The 22,161-nt window shown below is 37.8% G+C and overlaps 1 protein-coding gene across 1 annotated transcript; it reads left to right on the top strand.

Moving 5' to 3' along the window:
• Positions 1-8,682: 8,682 nt before the first annotated feature.
• On the top strand, positions 8,683-9,012 carry LOC101445914 (large ribosomal subunit protein uL23-like). The gene has a single exon (XM_058296478.1). The coding sequence runs from the start codon at positions 8,683-8,685 to the stop codon at positions 9,010-9,012; it is 330 nt and encodes a 109-aa protein (XP_058152461.1).
• Positions 9,013-22,161: the final 13,149 nt, after the last annotated feature.

Here is a 22,161-nt window from a genome sequence, read left to right as displayed (position 1 = left end):
GAAAATACAAATCAATAATAGAAACCACTTCATAGAGAATTTGATGATATTTGATGAGGAAAATAATAGGAATTAATATGGCAGAGCATGGGAGAGTTTTGCTCTTGTTCAAAACAATTTTGTGGTATCTGCAAGGAACAATTGACTGTGAACAATTATAAAAGAATAACTCTATTGGCCTGGAGCCTAAAGGTTAATATTTATGCATGTACTATTAGTTCTAATGTTTTGGCCAAATTAACTGATTACTTAGCTTTTTTCTATATAGTCTTTTTTATGAAGAGTAGGAATAGTGGTACCATGTGATATAGCAAATATCCATATATATATGTTGGAGTCTCATACTTTCTAGGGAATATAATAAAAGTAATAGTTGCATTTCCTTAGAAAATAGCACATACCCATATAGTGTGGAAATCACAGTGAAAGGTTCACAGAGGCCTGAATATCTGTTCCAGTTAAGAACCTCATATAGGGAAGTGGACTTGGCCCAGTGGTTAGGGCGTCCATCTACCACATGGGAGGTCCACAGTTCAAACCCTAGGCCTCCTTGACCTGTGTGGAGCTGGCCCATGCGCAGTGCTGATGTGCGCAAGGTGTGCCGTGCCACACAGGGATGTCCTCCACATAGGGGAGCCCCACACACAAGGAGTGCACCCCGTGAGGAGAGTTGCCCAGCACGAAAGAAAGTGCAGCCTGCCCAAGAATGTTGCTGCACACATGGAGAGCTGACACAAGATGACGCAACAAAAGGAAACACAGATTCCCGTGCTACTGACAACAACAGAAACAGACAAAGAAGACGCCACAGCAAATAGACGCAGAGAACAGACAACCAGGGAGGGGCGGGGGGGAGAAGGGGAGAGAAATGAATAAATAAATAAATCTTAAAAAAAAAAAAAGAACCTCATATATTTAAAGAGCATGGACTTTGGATTAATCTAGAGATGGATTCTAGAACTTACTTATCTGCCTGGCCATAGTAAACAAATTACTTAGTCTCTCTGTGATTTAGTTTTCTCATTTGTTAAACTGGAATAGGAATTGTATCAATCTGACGAGATTTTTGTGAGAATTAAATTGGATTATATATGTAAATCACTCAGAATAATGCTAAACACAGACTAAGATCTTAGTATATATTAGCTGCTATCATCATCGTCATCATCATTATCATCTGTTGTTTTAGTTTGCCAAAGGGCTGCTCATGCAAAGTTCCAGAAATGTGTTGGCTTTTATAAAGGGTATTCATTTGGGGTAAAAGCAAACAGTTCCAAGGCCATGAAAAATCCAGCTCAAGGGCACCATAAGAGGTGCTTTCTCGTTCAAGTCAGCTGCCATGTGTTGAAGCAAGATGGCAGGCAATCTTTGTCTGTTCTGCCTTCCCCTCCGGTCTTCCTTTCTCAGGCTCAGCTGCTCTGCTTTGTTCTCAATTGCTGCTGCAAGCTGGCATAGGGCTTTTCTCTTTTTGGGTCTCCTATATTAGTCTTGGCTGTTCTGCTCTCTTCCCAAGTTTACCTGTAAGCTAACAGGCATAAAGCAGGGCTGGTCTCTTGAGCTGCTCTGTGGGCCCAGCCTCTAGGGGGCTTTGTGCTTAAGCAATCCTCTCTCTCACACTGCAGAAACAAAACTGCAGGCTCCCTTTTTCCTCTTTCTGTTTTGAGTGTCACTTTACATCAGACCCATCAAGGGGAGGGTGACTCAACATGACATAATCCAATCAAATGGTTCTCATACTCAAAGGAATGGATTCATTTAAAACATAATCTTTTGCTTTTGGGGGTTCACAAAATTCAAACTATCATATCCATTATAATTATTTTCTATAAAATGCGACTAAAATCATTATCTCCTCATAGAATTCTTATGAAGATTAAATGAAACAAAGAATGGAAAATACAAATATGTTCATAGTAAGATCTCAGTAGACATTAACTAATATCTGCAACAGGCTTTTGGTTTATGTCCCCTCATATAAACACTGGAAAATGGACGCTGTGACTACCTTCATAGAACAGGGAAGACCTTTCTTATCACTGTGCTGTCTATAACAGAAAAAGCTTTTGGCAAGAATTAAACTTTCAAAGCAAAAGCTTTCAAACAGTTAAAAATGTGATTCTCATGCAAATATAAAATAAGCACGTGTCAATATTTCCTTCAAAACATTAATTAATGAGGGAACTGGTTGGATGTTAAGACCAGTTTAAAGAAGAGTCTGAAGAACAAAGATTCAGTCAGGGATGTTGAAGTGAATTTTTAAAGACATACGAAACTGTTTTATAACTTTTAAAGCAGTATAACGTAAAGATTTACATGATCTTTTTTTGCAGAGCAAAATGCAATTGTGTCTCTTACAGATAAAATTCGTTTGTTTATGGACAAGAATCACTCACATGATTTTCAGTTTTCTATAAATTAACTTTTATTCCTACAAATTGTAAAATAGTCCAGTCCATATAATGTAATCAAAGGTATACAGCCCTATAGAATGAGATAATCTCTGAAAAGTTTGCAAGACAAACCTAAAACTTCGCTGAAAGGGTACCCAGTAATCTTTTATACCCATTTCCAATCTTGCTCCTAAATATTTCCCCTTCCAAGGGGAAGTTATTTATTCTATGACAGTTTCACAATATTACATTTTAAATATCCCCCCTTCCCTATTCCTCTCCTTGTGGTTCTTCAGTCAAATTTCCCCACTAGTATATAGCTTATACTATATGACCCAAAATAGCTACTAATGACCCCAAATAGTCATTGCCACTTCTAGTTATTGCCATTTGGCAAAATAAATTTTATCTAAACATTCCATCTTTATGGTTAATAGAAAAATGCTACAAATGTGGCATCTTTTTTTTTCAAAGAGTAATCAATGTGAAAAAAAAAATCTCTGTATTTAAAAGCCATTTCCTCTATTACATAGGCACTAAATACATTCCATCACTCTAAAACCATATCCTCGTATACATAGGCACCGTAATAAAGTTAATTCTCCTCTCACCTATTTTTGAAAGCAATTTGTTAAGCAGAAGAATACTAAACTGTGAAATTAAAACACTAGAGGCACATGGAATTTTACTCAGATAATATAGTATATTAATGTACTTAAATTTCATTAAACATGTTAATGGAAGTAATTTCATAGGGATATGAGATAGCTAATTCAAAGTCTTCAGTAAAAAACCTTTGTCTCTTGTTTTTGTCCATTTTTTGTGTGTTTGTATCTTATGTCCTACACATAGAAATCATCTTAACCTCACTATTTTAAAATATTCAGACATCTGCAGCGATACATAGTCAGTCATAAAGGTCTTTCATATCAAGTTTTTCATCCCTCAGTCTGTTTTCATTATAGGTCTATTGGAAGATTTCCATTCTCAGCCCTATTCTCTTAACAGTTAATTAAAATACTTTTGCTATTGAAATGTGCTATATAGACCCTATGAATTAAGGGATATCAAATACTGTAGTTTGCTTAGAGTAGCTAGGATTCAATTGTTTTTTTTTAATTCCCACTATTTCATACTTGCTGTGATTTAGAAAAAATTGCTGATGCATCAATTAATGCAAATTGTATAAAAGCTTCTCTAATTTAGGTCTAAAATGCCAGATCCAACCATGGAGCTTTGTGTTCTCAAGCGCTACAACTTAAAATATGGGGCTCAATTTCCATTTACCTAATGTTCCCCAGTAATAAAGACGTGTCTATTAAGGACATCTGTTACAATTTGGTAACCTCTAATTTTAATGGGAAATAATAGAGTTCATGTCTGTAAGATTAGAGGTTATGGACTAGGTCTTTACACTGGTTTGGCGTCCCTGATATAATGTTCTGCCAGCCAACCTAATGTATTCACAAAGGGCCCAGAGACTTGGTTCTGCAGGCCAAAAAACACACATAAAAAATAAGAAAAAAGAAAGAATGAAAAGGAAAAAAAAACTTTTCTATCTTGTCACTTTGGGCATTGCCTTCTTGAAAAGCTGTCACTGCCTGCTAGAAAATAATATTTTGTTTCTCTTTTTTTAAAAAGCACATGTGGAGAAAAGAAACCAGGGAATAATAACACAGTAAAGTATACTTTTCCAACTGACTATGAATAAGAAGGGAATGGAGAGGAGAGGAGAAGGGGGCAGGGAGGAGGTAGAAGTACAGGAAGCTCCAAGGCCCCCGTGGAACCCATGGCCTCTCACTATGTTTAGGTTTTCGATATTTTTCCCTTGGTAGGGGGTAGGGGATGAGAGTAAGGGAGGGAAGAAACCTTTCCCTCCTCGTTCTCTTCTTGAACTGACAGCCTACAGATATTAAAGAGAATGCATCTGAGAAAACAATTACATCTGCCAACTGGTAACAATGCAATAGTGCATATTTTTCTTTCTTAAAGCCAAACTTCAGCATTCCTTTTGATACCAAATCCTTAATGGCCTTTATGACTCTCGTGGGCATTTGTTTTAGCTGAATATCTTGCATTTGCTATACCAAGAACAATCCTGTGTAAAAAACACTCCTGTCACTTTATTCAGGTTTCAACAAAAAGCAACCTAGCCAGTCAGTCACTAAATGGGACTACCAACTTCCTATGACATGCTTGAATAATGCCTTAACTAGTCTGTTTACTGCAAAGATTAGACTGGAGTGAGTAAAACTCTCTAGAAGGATGCCTGTACAAGCTGAGCTGAGAACTCTTTCAAAATGTATTTTCATTTGGCCTTTGAGTATTTTGAAATGTTCTAACACGAAGCAATAGAATCACATTTCTTTCCAACTCGCTTTCAATATAAAGGAAGAAGTAGGAAAATCAAACTCACCAAAAGAACAGCTTTAACTTGAGGTCGGCTTGATGGGAAAAAAATGAAAGCAATCATTTAGATTGGCAAAACTGAGTAGGACATGTTTCACACATATATGTACTTTTTTTAAGTTGGAATGTTGGAAACATCCTTGACCCAGTTCTATTGGAATATAAGAAGGGAACTTATATAGTCCATGTAGATGACCCCATGAATGAAAAGAGTGACAAGATTACGAAACTTTCAGTATGTGTAGAAGGTTGGATGAATATATTTTATTATGATCAGTTCTCTAATGAAGGTACTTACCCACAAACTTACTCATCAAAACCATGAGATCTCCATTAGGCACACATCTGTGTGCTTTTCATACCTACAGCAGAAAAAACAAAGTCATTCAAAAGTGTTCTTTCTGCCTTTTAATCACACTGGTTTCAGTTACATTTGCTCTGTAAATATACTTAGAGTTAAGTTATGCAAGCTATCACTAAATGTATAAATGACCAGCGTTCATATTTCTAAAGGAATATCCCATTTTGAGTTTTGTTTTCCTCAAATATATTATCTTAAATTGATCCCTACCCCCAAAAACATGACATAGAATCTTTTCAGTTTTAGATAAGAAATAATATGGAGTTTTATTATTGCCTAGTTAGGCAAACTTATTTTTGTTTGACTCATTATAATCATTTCAAATTATTCTTTAGCATCTCCCTCCCCCCTCTCCCCCAATAAAACCCTACGTGTTTTGCTGAGTTTATTTCAGAAAGGCTTAACAGTAAAATATCTGAAGTTTTTATATTTTACTAACATTCTCTTCTTGGGTGTTTAGAAGACTTGACATATCTTTTTTATTGGATAATAACATAGAATTTTAAAAGTAAAAATAAAGAAGGCCAAAACATCATTTTTTCAGGTTCATATGGCTCTTTTGGTGATATATAGATTAATCAATCATCAGTGGGATTAAAGGCCATTTAAACTAAACAAATTGCTTATGGCCGCAGCAAATTGTGTTTTGAGATTTAGTGATAGGAACTATAAATTGCCAGTCATGTTATTAGACATATAAATCAGAGAGTTACTGAAAATTGATTAGCTGATGCCATTTTTCAGAACACATTGTTACTCTAGCTTATTATTTTTCTTTTCCAGGTCAGAACAGTTCAACTCTACACCAACTGAAGGAATGTACACTTCCTATACATTCAGTATCTACAGTAAATGCTTGATCATGTGTTTTTATAATTCATTTCTATAGACATCTCTGAGATCAAGAAAACAGATTTTCCCCTTTATATGAATATTGCAGTATTGATTTTCTTTCTTCTTACACTCTGAATATAATTATCCCAGGTGTAGAAATGAATATATTTTAGTAACATAATTGCAAAGCATTTCTTGTGTTTAATAATGGAACCAATGTTAGGACAAGCCCATAATGAACATAACCTCTTCCTCCTTCTTTAACATTTCCCTATTATCTTAAAGATATAATTTACTTTTAAAAATATATATATCACTGAAGTGGAAGGAGTGAACCATGTATATTTGTATTATTATGATCACCTTTATGATAAAGTATAAAATGATAAGCACTCATTTTAAAAAGAGTGCATATATTATTTGCCTTCTGAGTGAGTAATTGGTAAGGAGAATATGCTAGGTACAAATTTTGAATTCCGAATTATTATACTAAGTGATACTTTTCTCTTCCTATTCCGATACACCACATACAATGTTGCCAGAATATTCTCACCCGTGACTCTCACTGTGTTATTGCCCCATTAGTTATTTTAATGGCTCTTCAACTATCAATAGCATAGTTTTCAAAATTCCATTTTCTCAAACCAATCTTCAAACTTTGTGATCCAATCAATTCCAAGATGTCCATTACCCAGACACTTTCCTGCCTTACTCAGTATTGCTGTCACCACCCACTTCAACAGTATTCCTTGTACATCCATCTATTAGTATCATACCCACCCTTCAGGGCCCAGCTCAATATCTACTCTCTCCAGAAATTATTCCCCATCTCTTTGGAAAATATTGCAAATTAAGTCACCTCTTGTCACTTACTTATTGTGGTAGGGGCATGTCTTAGTGTGGTCTGCTGCCTTTCCCTGGGACCCAAAATGCATCCTGTACTCAGGACCAGGTCTTTCAACCTGGCAGACTAAAACACAAACCCCCAGTAAATAAGGGGATTGCCTGTGCATTCTGTTTTAGTTTGTCAAAGCACTTCCAGTGTAATGTACCAGATATGTGTTGGTTTCTATAAAGGGGATTTATTTGGAGTAAAAGCTTACTATTCCAAGGTTGTGAAAAGTCCAGATCAAATCACCATAAGAGGTGTTATCTCATCAAAGTCAGTTACTCTTGATCCTGTGGTATGGCCACATGGCAATTAAGATGGCCACCCACCTCTGCCAAGGTTTCAGCCTTCCTCTCCAGGCTCACCATCTCTTGGAGTCCAGCTCCTGGAGCTCACTGTGAGCATCCAGTTTTAGGGCTTGTCTCTTCCTGGGCCTTCTCTATCAGTCTTGGCTGCTCTGTTTTCTTCCTGAGTTCAGCGGCAAGCTATCAGCCATATGACTCATCTCTCTTTGGGCTTCAGCACTTTGAGCCTCCCAGGGGCTTCTCTCCTTGTAACTCAGCTGAGGAGGCAAATGGAGTCCTCTCTCTCACATGGCAGAATTGATAAAGGGCTCTCTTTCCCTGTCTGTCTCCCTCTCTGTGCCTCTGTTTTTTTTTTCAGACCAAGCAAGAGGGTGGAGTCTTAACCTAAGTCATACCTCACTGATGTAGTCCAGTCACAAAGGCCTCATGCCCACAGGAATGGATTAGTTCTCTCTTTGAGATTCATAAAAGAACTTCAAACTGTCACACAGTCCTTCTCCTATTGCTCCAAGTATATGTAAACATTCACTGAAGACAGTCTGACTCTGGCGGGCATATTTTATGACATCCTGCTCATACAGTGGTCTTTCTGTCTCTGGCAGGGAAGGAGAAGAGTTCCTCTGCTGTAGTAGCACATGACCATAAGAGAGGGTTGCTGTGGCAAAGAACATATCCCTGCATGGATTTAGACCCACAGGCTGTGAGGAACTGGTGCCCACTAGTAAAACTGACCTTGCTCTGTCTCCTCTCTATGTTGGTAAAACATCTTTCCATCAGAGCCTGTGAAATGTGCTTCTGCTGGCAGCCCCAACACCTATATTGAAGTGGGTTGACATCTCTTTAGGTGCCTCTCTTCTTGATAGACAGTTATACTACTATTAATGCATTTATCTGTTATATTCTACTATGATCTCTATGCACGTTATGGATTGAATTGTGTCCCTCAAAAACACAGGTTCAAATTCTAACCTTTGGTCCTATGAATGTGCACTTATTTGTAAATATGATCTTTGAAATCGTTATTAATTAAGATGAGGCCAAACTTAGTTGGCCTTAGTCCAATATAACTGGTATCCTTTTAAGGAGAGGAAATTTGAATACAGGCAGAGACAGAGAGGCAGTGAGAGACACAGCCTTGTGGCAGCCATAGAGATGGAGTAATGGAATCAGCAAGTAATTACCAGAGCCCTAAGACTTCAGAGGAAGCATTTTCCTGCCAACACCTTGATTTTGGAATTCTAGTCTCCAAAACTGTGAGATAAATTTCTGTTGTAACTGGTGTGTGGTGTTTTGTTATAGCAGCTCTAGAAAACTAAGTATCATTTATAGCAGGCCTAAGTAAATTATAACAAATTGTTGGTGATAACTATTTATCCTAGCATTCCTGAGAAAATATACTGTATAGAAGAGATGATTGTCATTAACTAACCACTTGTGGGAATTCATAGTACACAATTACCAAATGTTTTAACTGATCTAGAGCCTTTTCACAAGATGGTGCCAATAGAGAAAAAGGAAGCCTATGGCTCTTCCAAAACTGAAGCCCAAACAAAAGCTTTGAAGGCCAAGAAAGCAGTACAAAAAAGGTATCCAAAGCCACACACACACACAAAGACTCACACATTACCCATATTCTGGGGACCCAAGACACTGCATCTCCAAAGACAGCCCAAATATCCTCAGAAGAGTACCCCCAGGAGATACAAGTTTGCCTGTTTTGCCATCATCAAGTTTCCTCTGACCACTGAGTCAGCCATAAAGATCAAAGACAATAACATTCTTGTATTCATTGTGGATGTCTGCGACGGTTTGCTCGGTCGGTAGAGGTGGGGTCTGGCTGCGGACGAGGGGTCGGTCCCGCTTGGGACGAGGGGTCGGTCCCACTTGGGACGAGGGGTCGGTCCGGCAGCAGACGAGGGGTCGGTCTCACAGGGGTTGCGCGGTTCGGCTGACGGGGTCGCCCGGCAAAGCCGGCGACGAAGGGGTCACCCGGAGAAGCAGGCGACGAACTGGGGACAAGGGAGGCCAGGCCCTTGTCGGGGGCTCTCAGGACTGGAGGGTGCACAGCAGAAGAACTACCGCGGAGACAAGGTAAACACGCAAGTCCACTTTATTGAGGGAGAGGCAACAGTTTTATAGGGGCTGGGGAAGGCTGATTGGTCGAAGCCACGCCCTGTTCTGATTGGTTGCCGGAGAAAGGTCAGTGGGCGGTACTGGACGGGGGAGGGGTGGTGGTTAGGGATTGGCTGTCGCTGTTGCTGGGGGAAGTGGCAGGGTTTAGTGATTGGTGGCTGCTGTTGCTGGGGGAAGGGGCAGGGTTTAGGGATTGGTGGCTGCTGTTGCTGGGGCGGAGGGCAGACTTGAGTTTCCCGCCCACGCCTCGCTGTTGCTGCTGTCGGGGGGAGGGAAAAGGGCAGACTGGATTTTTCCGCCCACGCCTGGCTGTTGCTGCTGTCAGGGGAGGGGAAAAGGGCAGACTGGATTTTTCCGCCCTGCGCCTGCGCAGGGAGAAAGAAGAAGAAGGGTGCCGCCCCACAGGCATTGTGTGGCGCCATCCGGGAGGAGGGGCGGCCACGGAAGCATGGCTGCCGAGAAGGGGAGACCCCAGGGCACTCTGCGCCCATGGCGAGCTTCCTTCAGGGGTGGCGGTGAGTCCGACCAGCCACCCTATTATGGGGGCAGCGGCTTGGCCTGCCGCGGCTGCTCCCCCACCAGGCCAGCAAACCACACTTCAGCCCGAGGGGTGACCACAGATGTCAAGGTCAACAAGCTCCAGATCATAGGTGTTAAAGAAGCTGAGTGATATTGACATGACCGAGGTCAACAAATTGATCAAGTGTAATGGAGAGAAGAAGGCCGATGTTTAATTGGCTCCTGACTATGATGCTTTGGATTTTGTCTACAAAATGGAAACATCTACACTGAGGCCAGCTGGATAATTCTAAATAAAATTTTTTCCACCATTTTAAATAATCTAGAAACCCACCTGAAAATTATAAACTAATTCTAAATATTTTATAATAGCTACCATTTGTATCAGGTCCATATATTTAAAGCATTGGCAAGAAAATAAAGGAAAAAGAGATGAGCTGTTTTCCTGATACTCACCACTAAGCTAAAATGGTGGTCAATATAAATTTAGAAGTTAAGAAGAGAGACTTTGAGTCAGAGAAATCTGGGTTCAAATTTTAACCATTGCCGTGAAAAATTCCTGCCATGGGAAACACTAGCCATTATTTGATACAAGGAGTAGTATATGAACTTTAACCCTTTTAAATTCCCCACACTAACAGTGTGTTGTCCTTAGTGGTTGTTAACTTAATATTTGTTGACTACGAATGATTCTGGATAGAAAAGTATCATATTCTATGGCATGGTCTGCTAAGATATTAGATATTTGATCTAAAGACTTGGTTTTAAGGTAACCTTATATTTACAAAGTCATCTGAACAACTGAGATCATCGAAACTAATTTTCTGTCAATTAATTATTTTATGCAAAATTGTTATTTTTTTGTTTACTCTACAAATATTTAAGTACTTCCTATATTACAGGCATTTGAGGAACAAAAATAAATAAAATGTCATCTTCTCAAGAAAACAATAGTCTAGTGAGGAAGAAAAGCATAAAAATCAACATCTATAAATGAGGAGTTTTGGTGGAATTGTACGGAAAACACAATGGGAGCTCAGAAAGGAGCAAGTGAACTACTTGGGAAGAAGCACAAAGGACTACATAGAAGAGATGAGAATTTGAATTAAGGTTTGAAGAAAGAGCAAGAGAAATCATGAACTGCTTAAGGAAGGTGGTTGATTATGAATGGCATGTGGGGAACATGGAAAGTAGAAGAAGATGATACTGGAGAGATCTGGAGTGGTCATACACAGGACTCTAATGTTTGAACGAAGTTAGAGAACAATTGCCGTATTTTTTCACTTCACTTTAACCAGTTGTAATAACACAGAACTGTTGTCTACAGTGACAGCAACATACTATCAATTTCAATTCTAACTCAACACAGATAGATTTTCCTTTGGGTTGATCTACACTCAGATATTATGGGAATGCTTTTTGGTATCCTTCAGTATATTTTCTTTCATTAAAAATAAACACAAAAGGAGGAATCTAAGATTTGTAGCATGAAATTAGCAAAAAAAAAAAATTGATGTAAAATCATAACTTAGTCCCTTAATTCTTCAAAAATGTATAAAAAATTCAAGCCCCCAAAGGATTACACAATTTTTGGTGAAACATGTAGAGTAGAATGTTAGAATTGTTTCCTCCATATTCACTCTGTATTTAATCATCATAAATGCCATGGCTTGTGCTTAAATATATATACAACTTGAAGTTTAGAGCAGAAATAAAGATCTAATTAATTGTGGCACAAATATAAATATCAGAGAACTGTTTCAGTATACTGGAAAGAGCAGTTTTTTTTAGTTTTTATTTTTGGTTTTGACTTTTAGGTACTTTAATAAATCACCCACTTCCCTTTGAGAACATAGATCTGTACAGAGGCATCATCCTATTTTATGGATCCCTAAAAATTTTGAAATTAAACATGGTATTCATATTTTCCTTTAAATGCAGAGCATAGGATTTGACCTATGCACAAGATCTTAGGATGTTGGAGGGGAGAGGTCTTTTTGTTTGTTTGTTTTTTGTTTTTAACCATGCTGTGAATATGTCCTTTGAATAAAAGGTTTTTCAGCATTCTGTAATGGCTGAGATGTTAAATATGTTGATAATTGATCTGAGGGTTTCACTAAACCCACAAACTTTTCTCAAGTTTTCTTCTTTTGTTTCTTTTTTAATCTAATCCAAGTTCCCCATGAGTGACTACTTCATGTAAACTAGTTTTACAATGACATAAAATAGCATTTGGTTGGAGGCAATAAAAAAGATGCTATAGTTATTCTTAGCTACTACACCAATATATGCTTTAGCTATATTAAAATAAAATTTATTTTATAGTAGCAAGCTGAGGGGAATCCTTTCAAAACTGTAACAAAGAAAATCCTTCCAAAGCTATATACTTTTTTTTAAAGAAGTGCTAGGAATTGAACCCAGGACCTTGTATATGGGAAGCAAGTGCTCAACCACTGAGCTACATCCACTGCCCTATATACTTTTAAAGATATCTATGCTTTTGAGGAGACATGCATTCAGAATTACTTCAATAATACTTTTTGGATATAATAAATTAGTTGATTATCTTCAGTCTGTTAAATATCTTCTTTTGTTTTGTACAGTTGCCAAAGTGGTTGGAATATTTTGGCATTATAAGATATTGTGAAAGCCAAATTTAACCATTAGCACTGGGAGACCAAGGATGTGAAAGAATTATTAAAAACTTCCTGAGAGTTGAACAAACCAAAGTTGCGTTTGGACTCTAGGTTGCACCTGACTAGGGCTAATGAAGACTCAGACCCCAAGTGACCTGCAGGTACCACAGGGTCAAATCACAGAGGGTTGTCTTTCTTGTAAGACCCATCAAATTTGCTTCGGCAAGTGTAGAATAACTTTTCTAGTGTCTACTATCCATAAAGTCATATTATTTTAAGTTTAACAAGCAAAGTATCTTTTTATTGACTGGGTGTTTTTTGGTATAATCCTCCCTCTAGCTTTCATTCTTTTTCAGTTAAACAAATCCTCCCATTCCTTTTCTTAGCTAATATTAAGGTAGAGTTTAGAGAGAGTAAAAATATTTATTTTTAATTGTGTAAAACAAGCTGGGAACCAGACATTTAGTTCTTGGGTTATCACACCAAACTAAGGGCAGCTCATTAATCTTTTATTTTCTCCCCAAGATTCCAAATTGACACATTTATGCAATTTAGCAGTTACAGAAATGATTAATAGGTTTCTCCAGGGCTAACTTAATTGCTATGACACTACAGACAAGAACATAACAAAAGATAAAGCAATGAGACCAAAATTACCTGCTTTCTATGTAACAACCAGATGTTAAAGGTAGTTCTCAAACTCCTTTGAGCAACAAATAAGTTACTGTGTTCAGGGAAGCAGATGTGGCTCAAATAGTTGGGCACCCACCTACCATACGGGAGGTCCCAGGTTCAGTTCCCAGTGCCTTGTAAAGAAGATAAGCAAGACAGCGAGCTGATGTGACAAGATGACACAACAAGATGACACAACAAGGAAACACAATGAGAGACACAACAAGCAGGAAGCAGAGGTGGCTCAAGTGATTATGTGCCTTCCTCCCACATGGGAGGTCCTGCGTTTGGTTCCAAGTACCTCCTAAAAAGAAGATGAGCAGACACTAAGCACACAACAGACAGAAAGAGCAGACAGTGAGCCCAAACAATGTGTGTATGTGTTGGGGGTGGGGGAAGAAATATAATAAATCTTTAAAAAATAATTTCTGTGGTCAAATATGATTTTTCACTTTGCTGGATTCAACTAGAAGGCAACTTGTACAAAGTTTCTGTTATTAGATTATGGCAGGAAGAAAATTCTGTTCTTAAAAACTCTAATAAATATTTTTACATATTAATTGCATGTGTAGCATATATCTGTGTATGCCTAGTTGTAAGTTTTCATCTGACATAATACCACCTACGTAACATAAAATGAATGTGTAGATGTATTTAATGAATCAAATGGAGTGAAAAGCCATTACTTTGAAAAATCCATGCCTGAGTCCCATTTGTGCTATCTATATATTTCCAAGAAAAGTACTTTTTATTGAATCATTCAGAATATTTTTTCAATGTTCTATTTTGCTCTCTGTGTCTAGATGACCTAAACGGTAAAATTTCACTTGAGCTGCAAGGTATCAAAAATATATACTAAAATCCAAAATGTCAAATAAAATATCTTAATTTTTCTAGTTTTTTAGTGCTCCTTAATTTCTTGTTTTGAATTAAAATATTACATTTGACCATTTCCACAACATACCAAAGTCTCCTCCTAGGCTATCTTTTCTTTATCAAAACAAAGTTCATTAGGAGATGCCTGCATTTTTATTTAAATCCCTAGACAACAGTGATGGAAACACATCTCAAAATTGAGAAAATATGTATATATTGGCATTGTTGGCTACATGTTCAGTCCTATCATCTAGCATAATCTGCAGTATCTGTAATTTTCCCCTAAAATAGAGTTTGTCAGTTAAGAGAAAAATATTTTCTCTCCTTTTGTACTTTGTGATTCTAATACTGTATTAAGCTGTTTAAAAAAGACATTCTTGCCTTCTTTAGGTTCTCTACTTGGTGACATTGCCGCCACTGAGTTTTTATTATGTAAATTATTGCAATCTGGTTAGCTCCTTCCGTCTTTTTTCTTAACAAAAGGGGTCTGCAAGTGCTAATCAAAATGTTGCAATTTACATATTAATGAAGTTTTTATAATGATATTTCCTTCACACACAGGGTGGGCAAAAGGGAGACTTTTATCCATTTTTGAGGATACAATCACTAAATTTTGATCTTACAAAGTATCTTTGAAACTTTCCAAAACTGATTGAAATGACGTTTATGTATTTTAATCAGATCCATAAAGAAACACAAGGTATGGACCTCACATATGCTATTATGATGTTTATAAGCAATAATTTTTTTGTATACATTCATGCACTTGCAATTACACAAAATGGTAAGGATACAATTGGCAATGAGAGTGCTGTGCACAATCAAGTCCTAATCACTTTCAAGAAAGGAAAAAACATTCCACTAAAAATGAGGAAAGACAAGGAGTGTTCAGTAGCTATGTCAAAAGTGTCCAGCTGTGTTCTTAAAACAAACGTGATTTCTTGGTACTAGCAAAATTCGGAAGAAATATAATAACTAGAAATGTCTATTATTGCTAAGAAGCCCAAGTATGAAGATTCACAAAAATAGAATAAGTGGGTGAAATTAGTTAAAACTGTCTTAACAATGAAGTACTCTGATTATAAAAGTACTTTAACTCTTTAGAAAGTGTCACTGAAAACCAAGCTGAAAAAAAATTTAACAATTTGCCTGCAGAATTTTCTTTCCGACAGACGGGTGCTCTTAAGTGGAAAGACGGTGTCTAATATTAATCATTATTCAGTCAATGTAATTCTCTGTAAATCAGACAAAGAAACAATCTTTGTCATATTTTCCTTAATTATCCAATGATTCTATAGGCACATCTGCAATTTGAATTTTTTTTTCAATCAATAGCATTCTGAGAGAATACTATAATGTATAGTGTATAGTGTATTGTTGGAGAAGTTGAGAGAGGTTCAATTATTTGCATATAGAAAGGCCAGGACTCAGGAATGATTTTGAGAAGGAAAAATGATTTATTGACAGCAGGTCGGACTTTCCGTTTCAAACCCGAGCCTCAAACAAGATTTTCAAGTTCCTATTATACAGGGTGGGGAGTCAAATGGTGCTTTTATCAAAGAAACCTACTTTCTTTGTTAGTTGTTTGCCTGAGTACCAGGTAGGTTTTGAATTCACATATCACCCACACTTCAGGTGAGCTTGAATTAGCATCTTACCTATATTCTGTCTGGATACAACTTTGAATACACATTTAGTCTTACATCCTTCCTGACCATTCAAACCCCTATCGCTTAACTGGATTTCTAGAGACTAGGCACACTTGGGTACAAAATTAGATGATTTTGAATTTATGTACAGGCTATATTATATTTCCCATTCGAGGCCAAGTCCAAGTTCCCTTAAACTTCGGCATCACCACCATCAGAGTTTCCCTGGACTGACTGGTATGTATATAGAGTTTGCATTGCTAAATGGCCTCCCAGGACTGGAGTCATTGCCATGTTCACCAAGGGCAGGACTGCACCCTTTCACTGTCCCACACCCACAAGTCAGGACACAAAGGGACCAACAGCCTCCCACCCATAGCCCACATCATTTCAGTCTGCAAGAATGCTATTGTAGTGGAAACCAAGAGGGTTCAGTGATTACATATTGAAGGCTAGGATGCAGGAATTCTCTGAGAAGGAAGATTTAGTACCACTGGCCGGGTCTGGCAGACTTCCGTCCAAAAAAAAGCTAAGCCCAGAGTAGGGCCTTAGGTTATTTTTACATAGGAGTCATACAAGGTGGGGCCAGGAGAGGTTTTGGCACCAAAAAGACTCAGTTTTTTAGTAGGGTTTAGGAGTTTGTTTGGATACCAGGTAAGCTTGGATTAACATATTGCCCACATTCCATCTGGATGTAAGTTCGAAAACACATTCAGTCTATATTCTTCCTGAATATTCAAAGCCTATAGAGTCTATATCACTTAATTGGCTTTCTGGAAACTAGGTAAACTTGGATACAGAATTAGATAAATTTTGAATTCATGCACAGACTATATTACTATAGTGTATTTTATACTAAATGAGACTAAAAGAAGAAGAAAATCTCTAAATGTGTTTGATTCCTAATTGTGTCATACACAGTACTTTATGTAAAAAATATATATATATTGTTACTAACTCCCCTGAAAAAAAGTCAGTGTTTTTCCAAACCTCTACTCTTTTTTAGGAATTGATATTGATGTGGGCTATGGGTGGGAGGCTCTTTGTCTCTTCAGAGATAACCTTAAACTAAATTGTTCTGACTTTTGGGTGTGGAATGGTAAGAGGCTGCAGTACTGCTCTTGGTGACGGTGGCAAGAACTCCAGTCCCAGTGATGTGGGCTATGGGTGGGAGGCTCTTTGTCTCTTCAGAGATAACCTAAACTATCTGTGACTTGTGGGTGTGGGGTGATAAAAGGCTGCAGTCCTGCCCTTGGTGACCATGGCAAGGACTCCAGTCCCAGGAAACAGTTTAACAATGCAAGGTTTATAAACTTTAAGTATTCAGGGGAAATGAAAGCCAAATATGCTAAAAGCTTATCTAGAATGCCTGAGGTCCATGCTAAAAGCTTACCTAAGATGTGGAAGATATATATGCTAATTCAAGCCTATTGAGAACTGAAACAAAAGGACCATTTGGCCTTTCCTCTCTGTATAAAAGGGACTCAAAAATCTTGTTCCGGGCTCAGGATTGAAACAGAAAGCTCCCAAGTCCCGCGGGCCATCAATAAACCATTTTTTCCTTCTCAAAATCATTCCTGAGTCCTGGCCTCTCTATACGCAAATATGAACCTCTCTCAAATTCTACAACACCAGGAGGCAATTTAGCAATGCAAACTCTATATACATACCAGTCAGTCCAGGGAAACTTTGATGGTGGTAATGCCAAAACTTATGGGAACTTGGACTTGGCCTTGAATGGGAAATATAATATAGCCTGTGCATAAATTCAGAATCTCTAATTCTGTATCCAAGTGTGCCTAGTCTCTAGAAATCCAGTTAAGTGATATGGGCTTTGAATGTTCAGAAAGGATGTAACACTGAATGCATATTCAAGGTTGCATCCAGACAGAATGTGGGCAAGATGCTAATTCAAGCTCACCTGAAAAGTGAATGATATGTTAATTCAAAACCTACCTGGTACTCAGGCAAACACTTAACTAACAAAGACAGTAGGTTTCTTTGATAAAAGCACCATTTGACTCCCCACCCTGTATAAAAGGAACTTGAAAATCTTGTTGGGGGCTCGGGTTTGAAATAGAAATGTCCTGAGTCTGGCCGGCCATCAGTAAACCATTTTTCTTTCTCAAAATCATTCCTGAGTCCTGGACTTTCTATACGCAAATAATTGAACCTCTCTCAAATTCTACAACAATATGAAAATTATTTGTTAGACATTTCTTCAAACAGTAATGTGGTTTGTTCCTCTAAAACAATTTATTGTTCTAAAAGACAGTCTGGTGTCTAAGATTCGAAAAATTTCCAGAATGTTAAAGAATCATGAATTATCTAATGCATCATCATAAAAATTGTTCTAATGCATCATAAAAATAGTTCTTAAATCTGAAAATTAAAGTGATTATACATAAAGGTGAACTTAACTCGCTTCAATATAATAAGCTATATATTTATTTAGAAATGGCAGTTGTTAAGAAGTGACGACTGTAGCTTTGAATTCACAAAAAGATTCTCCACCAGTGAAATGGTACAAGTCTTGCCTCCTTTCATAGCAGGGCTAGAACCCCCATTCAATTGGATTAGATGATATCCTGCCAAGAGTCATTAATCCAATCATTGATTGTGCCTGCAAGTGCTTCCATTTAGGCACATGGCACCACTTCCAACCACATCTGGCCACTTAGATTTGTGAGTTGGCACAAATAGGGGGTACAAAGAACAAATGCCCTTGCCTGGACTATTTACCCAAATTTCTCTAATAGTGCGGGGTTTTTTTTCTTTTAACAAAGTCTCCTTAAAACCATGAAACTTTGAGCCAAGCATTTAAAATTCGCTGAAAGTCTATTTTTCTTTCTCTTCTTGAGTGGTTTGGATTCTGAAAATTGACAATCTACCTCCAGGCTTTGAACTGCTGGTTTGCTCATGTTCAGGTATTGATTTCAGCTTGTACCAATTCATTGAAATTGTACTTAATTTCAAAGGACTTCTATCACCTCCTAGAAGACCAGTTTGTGCGGAAGTGGACAAATGACTTTCCTCCAGGTAACCTAACCGCTTCTAACCATAGGTATATAGGCCTTCCAATGACAGAGAATAATTGTTCTCATCTTTTGCTGGTTGTCCCACAGGTCTCATAATTGTTTGTCTCCAAAGGGAAAATATTTTCTGCTTAATTTTGTTCCCTATTGTTTTCCCCCATTCCAAAGCAAAACCTAACTAAATTAATATGCTTGGATTGTTTAAAACATAAAACAATCTTGAAAAGCTGAATTATGTACAAATGTTAATTATCCATCTTATTTTCTCATAGTTCATAGTGCCTCATTATCCAGAATTAAAACCATACATATAAATGTGCATGCGCGCACATACACAATAACATACTACAGTAATTCAGCCATAACAAACAACCACGACAGAGACTCAGTTGTTTCCTAATTCTTCCTTTGCAATCATCAAATTCTGAGTTAACTCATTGCTTACTGGCTTGGCTGTTTTGTGAGACTTCACTGTTTTCTGTCCCTAGTCACTTTATCTAAACATTACATTGATTATTTCTGGTATTATTTGATTAATACACACAATAGCTGCAACTTGTGAATATAATACATTTTTCTTAAAGGTATATTTTTGTGCTTGTTTTTAAATTTATTAAAAAAGGCATGAACATAAAAAAATAGAATGAACATGCTTTAATCCCCCCACCACACCCCCAAGAAACAAGTATGGGAAACCAGAGAATAGAAGAATGTTTTCCTAATTGGGCTTTTTTCCCCCTCAAAAAACACACTGAGACCTGGTACGCACAGACATGCCATCCCAATGCTTTTATGTAATTCAAGGTAGAAGAAACAAATCTGAAAACACATTAGGGGTCTTGTTGTAGAATTTGAGAGAGGTTCAATTATTTGCATATAGAGAGGCCAGGACTCAGGAATGATTTTGAAAAGGAAAAATGGTTTATTGACGGCCCGCGGGACTCGGGAGCTTTCTGTTTCAATCCTGAGCCGGAACAAGATTTTTGAGTCCCTTTATACAGAGAGGAAAGGCCAAAAGGTCCTTTTGTTTCAGTTCTCAATAGGCTTGAATTAGCATATGCATCTTCCACATCTTAGGTAAGCTTTTAGCATGGACCTCAGGCATTCTAGATAAGCTTTTAGCATATTTGGCTTTCATTTCCCCTGAATACTTAAAGTTTATAGACCTTGCATTGTTAAACTGTTTCCTGCTCACCAAGGGCAGGACTGCAGCCTTTTATCATCCCACACCCACAAGTCACAGATAGTTAAGGTTATCTCTGAAGAAACAAAGAGCCTCCCACCCATAGCCCACATCAGTCTATTAGGCCAAGACAATTGCAAGAAAAGCTAAAAATTCCCTCAAGCAGTGTAAGCAGTGCCTAGGAGGGATCTTATGATTTCAGTTGATCTTCTGTTTGAGATTGTATTCACAAGTCACATTTCCTATGTTTAAAGTAAAATGTCTTTAAAATATTTGATATAGATATTTTTCAAATTTCCTAAGAGTTCCTGAACATAATCATTTCATCTTTAAAGGCCATGAATAGCCTAATAAACATTTGCAGAAGACAAAAACATAGATGATTCACCAAAAAATGAGAATGAATAACAATATAACAATAATAAGGTTACCAAAAAAGTGATAAATCTGATACATCTTAATATCTTCCAAGTGTTTTAATTCTTTTGTGCTTCCTTCTACCTTTTCTTCCATCCTACTTTGCTCCCTCCTCTCTCTCCCTCCCTCCCTTCCTCTCTCTCTCTTTCCCCCTTTCCCTCCTCTCCCTCCCTCCCTTTCTTCCATTCTTTCTCATGTTCTTTTTCTTTTCTTCTTTTCTTCTTTCCATGTTCTCTCTTAAATTTTTTCCTGTAGTATGTTAAGTCAATTAAGAGAGGTTTCTGCAAAATTCTGCTCCTCCATTCTTCTCCACAGGTTTTCTGTATTCTACCTAATAAATTACCTAATAAATTTGAACACTATTGCTGAGGAGGTCTTGGATTTTGTATTAGTCAGCCAAAGGGGTGCTGATGCAAAATACCAGAAATTGGTTGGTTTTTATAAAGGTTATTGATCTGGGATAGGAGCTTATCATACCAGGCCATAAAGTCCTCACCAGTCTATTTTCATGTGTTGGAGCAAGATGACTGCCGACATCTATGTGGGTTCAGGCTTCCTGGGTTTCTCTGGGCTCAGCTCCTGTTTTCTCCACAAGATCAACTGTAGAGTATGAGGTGAACAGCTCTGTTTCTTTCCCTGGGGCTCCAGCTTAAGACTTAAACATCAAACTCCAACATCAAAACTCCAACATTAAGAACCCTCAACTCTGTCCTTTGTCATGCCTTTATCTGTGAGTCCCTATCCACCAAGGGATGGGGACAAAATGCCCTAATGACATGGCCCAATCAAAGCCCTAATCATAATGTTGTAGAATTTGAGAGAGGTTCAATTATTTGCATATAGAAAGGCCAGGACTCAGGAATGCTTTTGAGAAGGAAAAATGGTTTTTATTGACTGCCTACTGGACTCGGGAGCTTTCTGTTTTAAACCTGAGCCCCGAACAGGAATTTTGAGTTCATTTTATACAGAGGAAGGGCCTTCACTAAATCGTTCTTTATTTCAGTGCTCAATAGGGTTGAATTAGTATATGTATCTTCCACATCCTAGGTAAACTTTTAGCATGGACTTCATATATTCTAGATAAGCTTTAGCACATTTGGTTTGCATTGATAACTGTTTCCTGGGACTGGAGTCGTTACCATGGTTACCAAGGGCAGGGCTGCAGCCTCTCACCATCCCACACCCACAAGTCAGGACAGACAGCTTAGATTAAGGTTATCTCCGAAGAGACAAAGAGCCTCCCACCCCTAGCCCACATCAATAACTCAATCATGCCCAGGTACAGACCAGATTGCAAACATAATCTAATATCTATTTTTGGAATTCATATCAAACTGCTACAGATTGTAACAGCATTTTGCTATTATTCTACCTATAGCTTCTCTTCACATGTAGGATGTCCTCAGGCCACTGGGTTCCCAATAAGAGCAAGGGTTTATTTAAATTGTTTCAAAACTCATCCATTGCAAAAATCACCCATGATTAGAAACATTGGCACAGAATCTTGGAAATGGATCATAACTGGACTTGACTTATCTTGGAAATGGATCATAACTGGACTTGACTTATTAAAGCAATATATTTTGCATTTTTAGGAATTTAAAAATATAAGAGATTTATATTTATTAAATACATTTTTTTTAAGATTTATTTATTTAATTTTTCCCCTTCCCCCCTCCCCCCTCCCCAACCCCGATCATCTGTTCTCTGTCTATTTGCTGGGTCTTTTTTGTCTGCTTCTGTTGTTGTCAGCAGCACAGGAATCTGTCTTTTTTTGTTGCGTCATCTTGCTGTGTCAGCTCTCTGTGCGTGTGGCGCCATTCCTGGGCAGGCTGCACTTTCTTTCGCGCTGG

This window comes from Dasypus novemcinctus, chromosome 4 (genome assembly GCF_030445035.2).
Source record: "Dasypus novemcinctus isolate mDasNov1 chromosome 4, mDasNov1.1.hap2, whole genome shotgun sequence".
NCBI lineage: Eukaryota > Metazoa > Chordata > Mammalia > Cingulata > Dasypodidae > Dasypus > Dasypus novemcinctus.
Note: the sequence above shows the minus strand (reverse complement) of the source record. Positions and strands in the feature narration are given on the sequence as shown.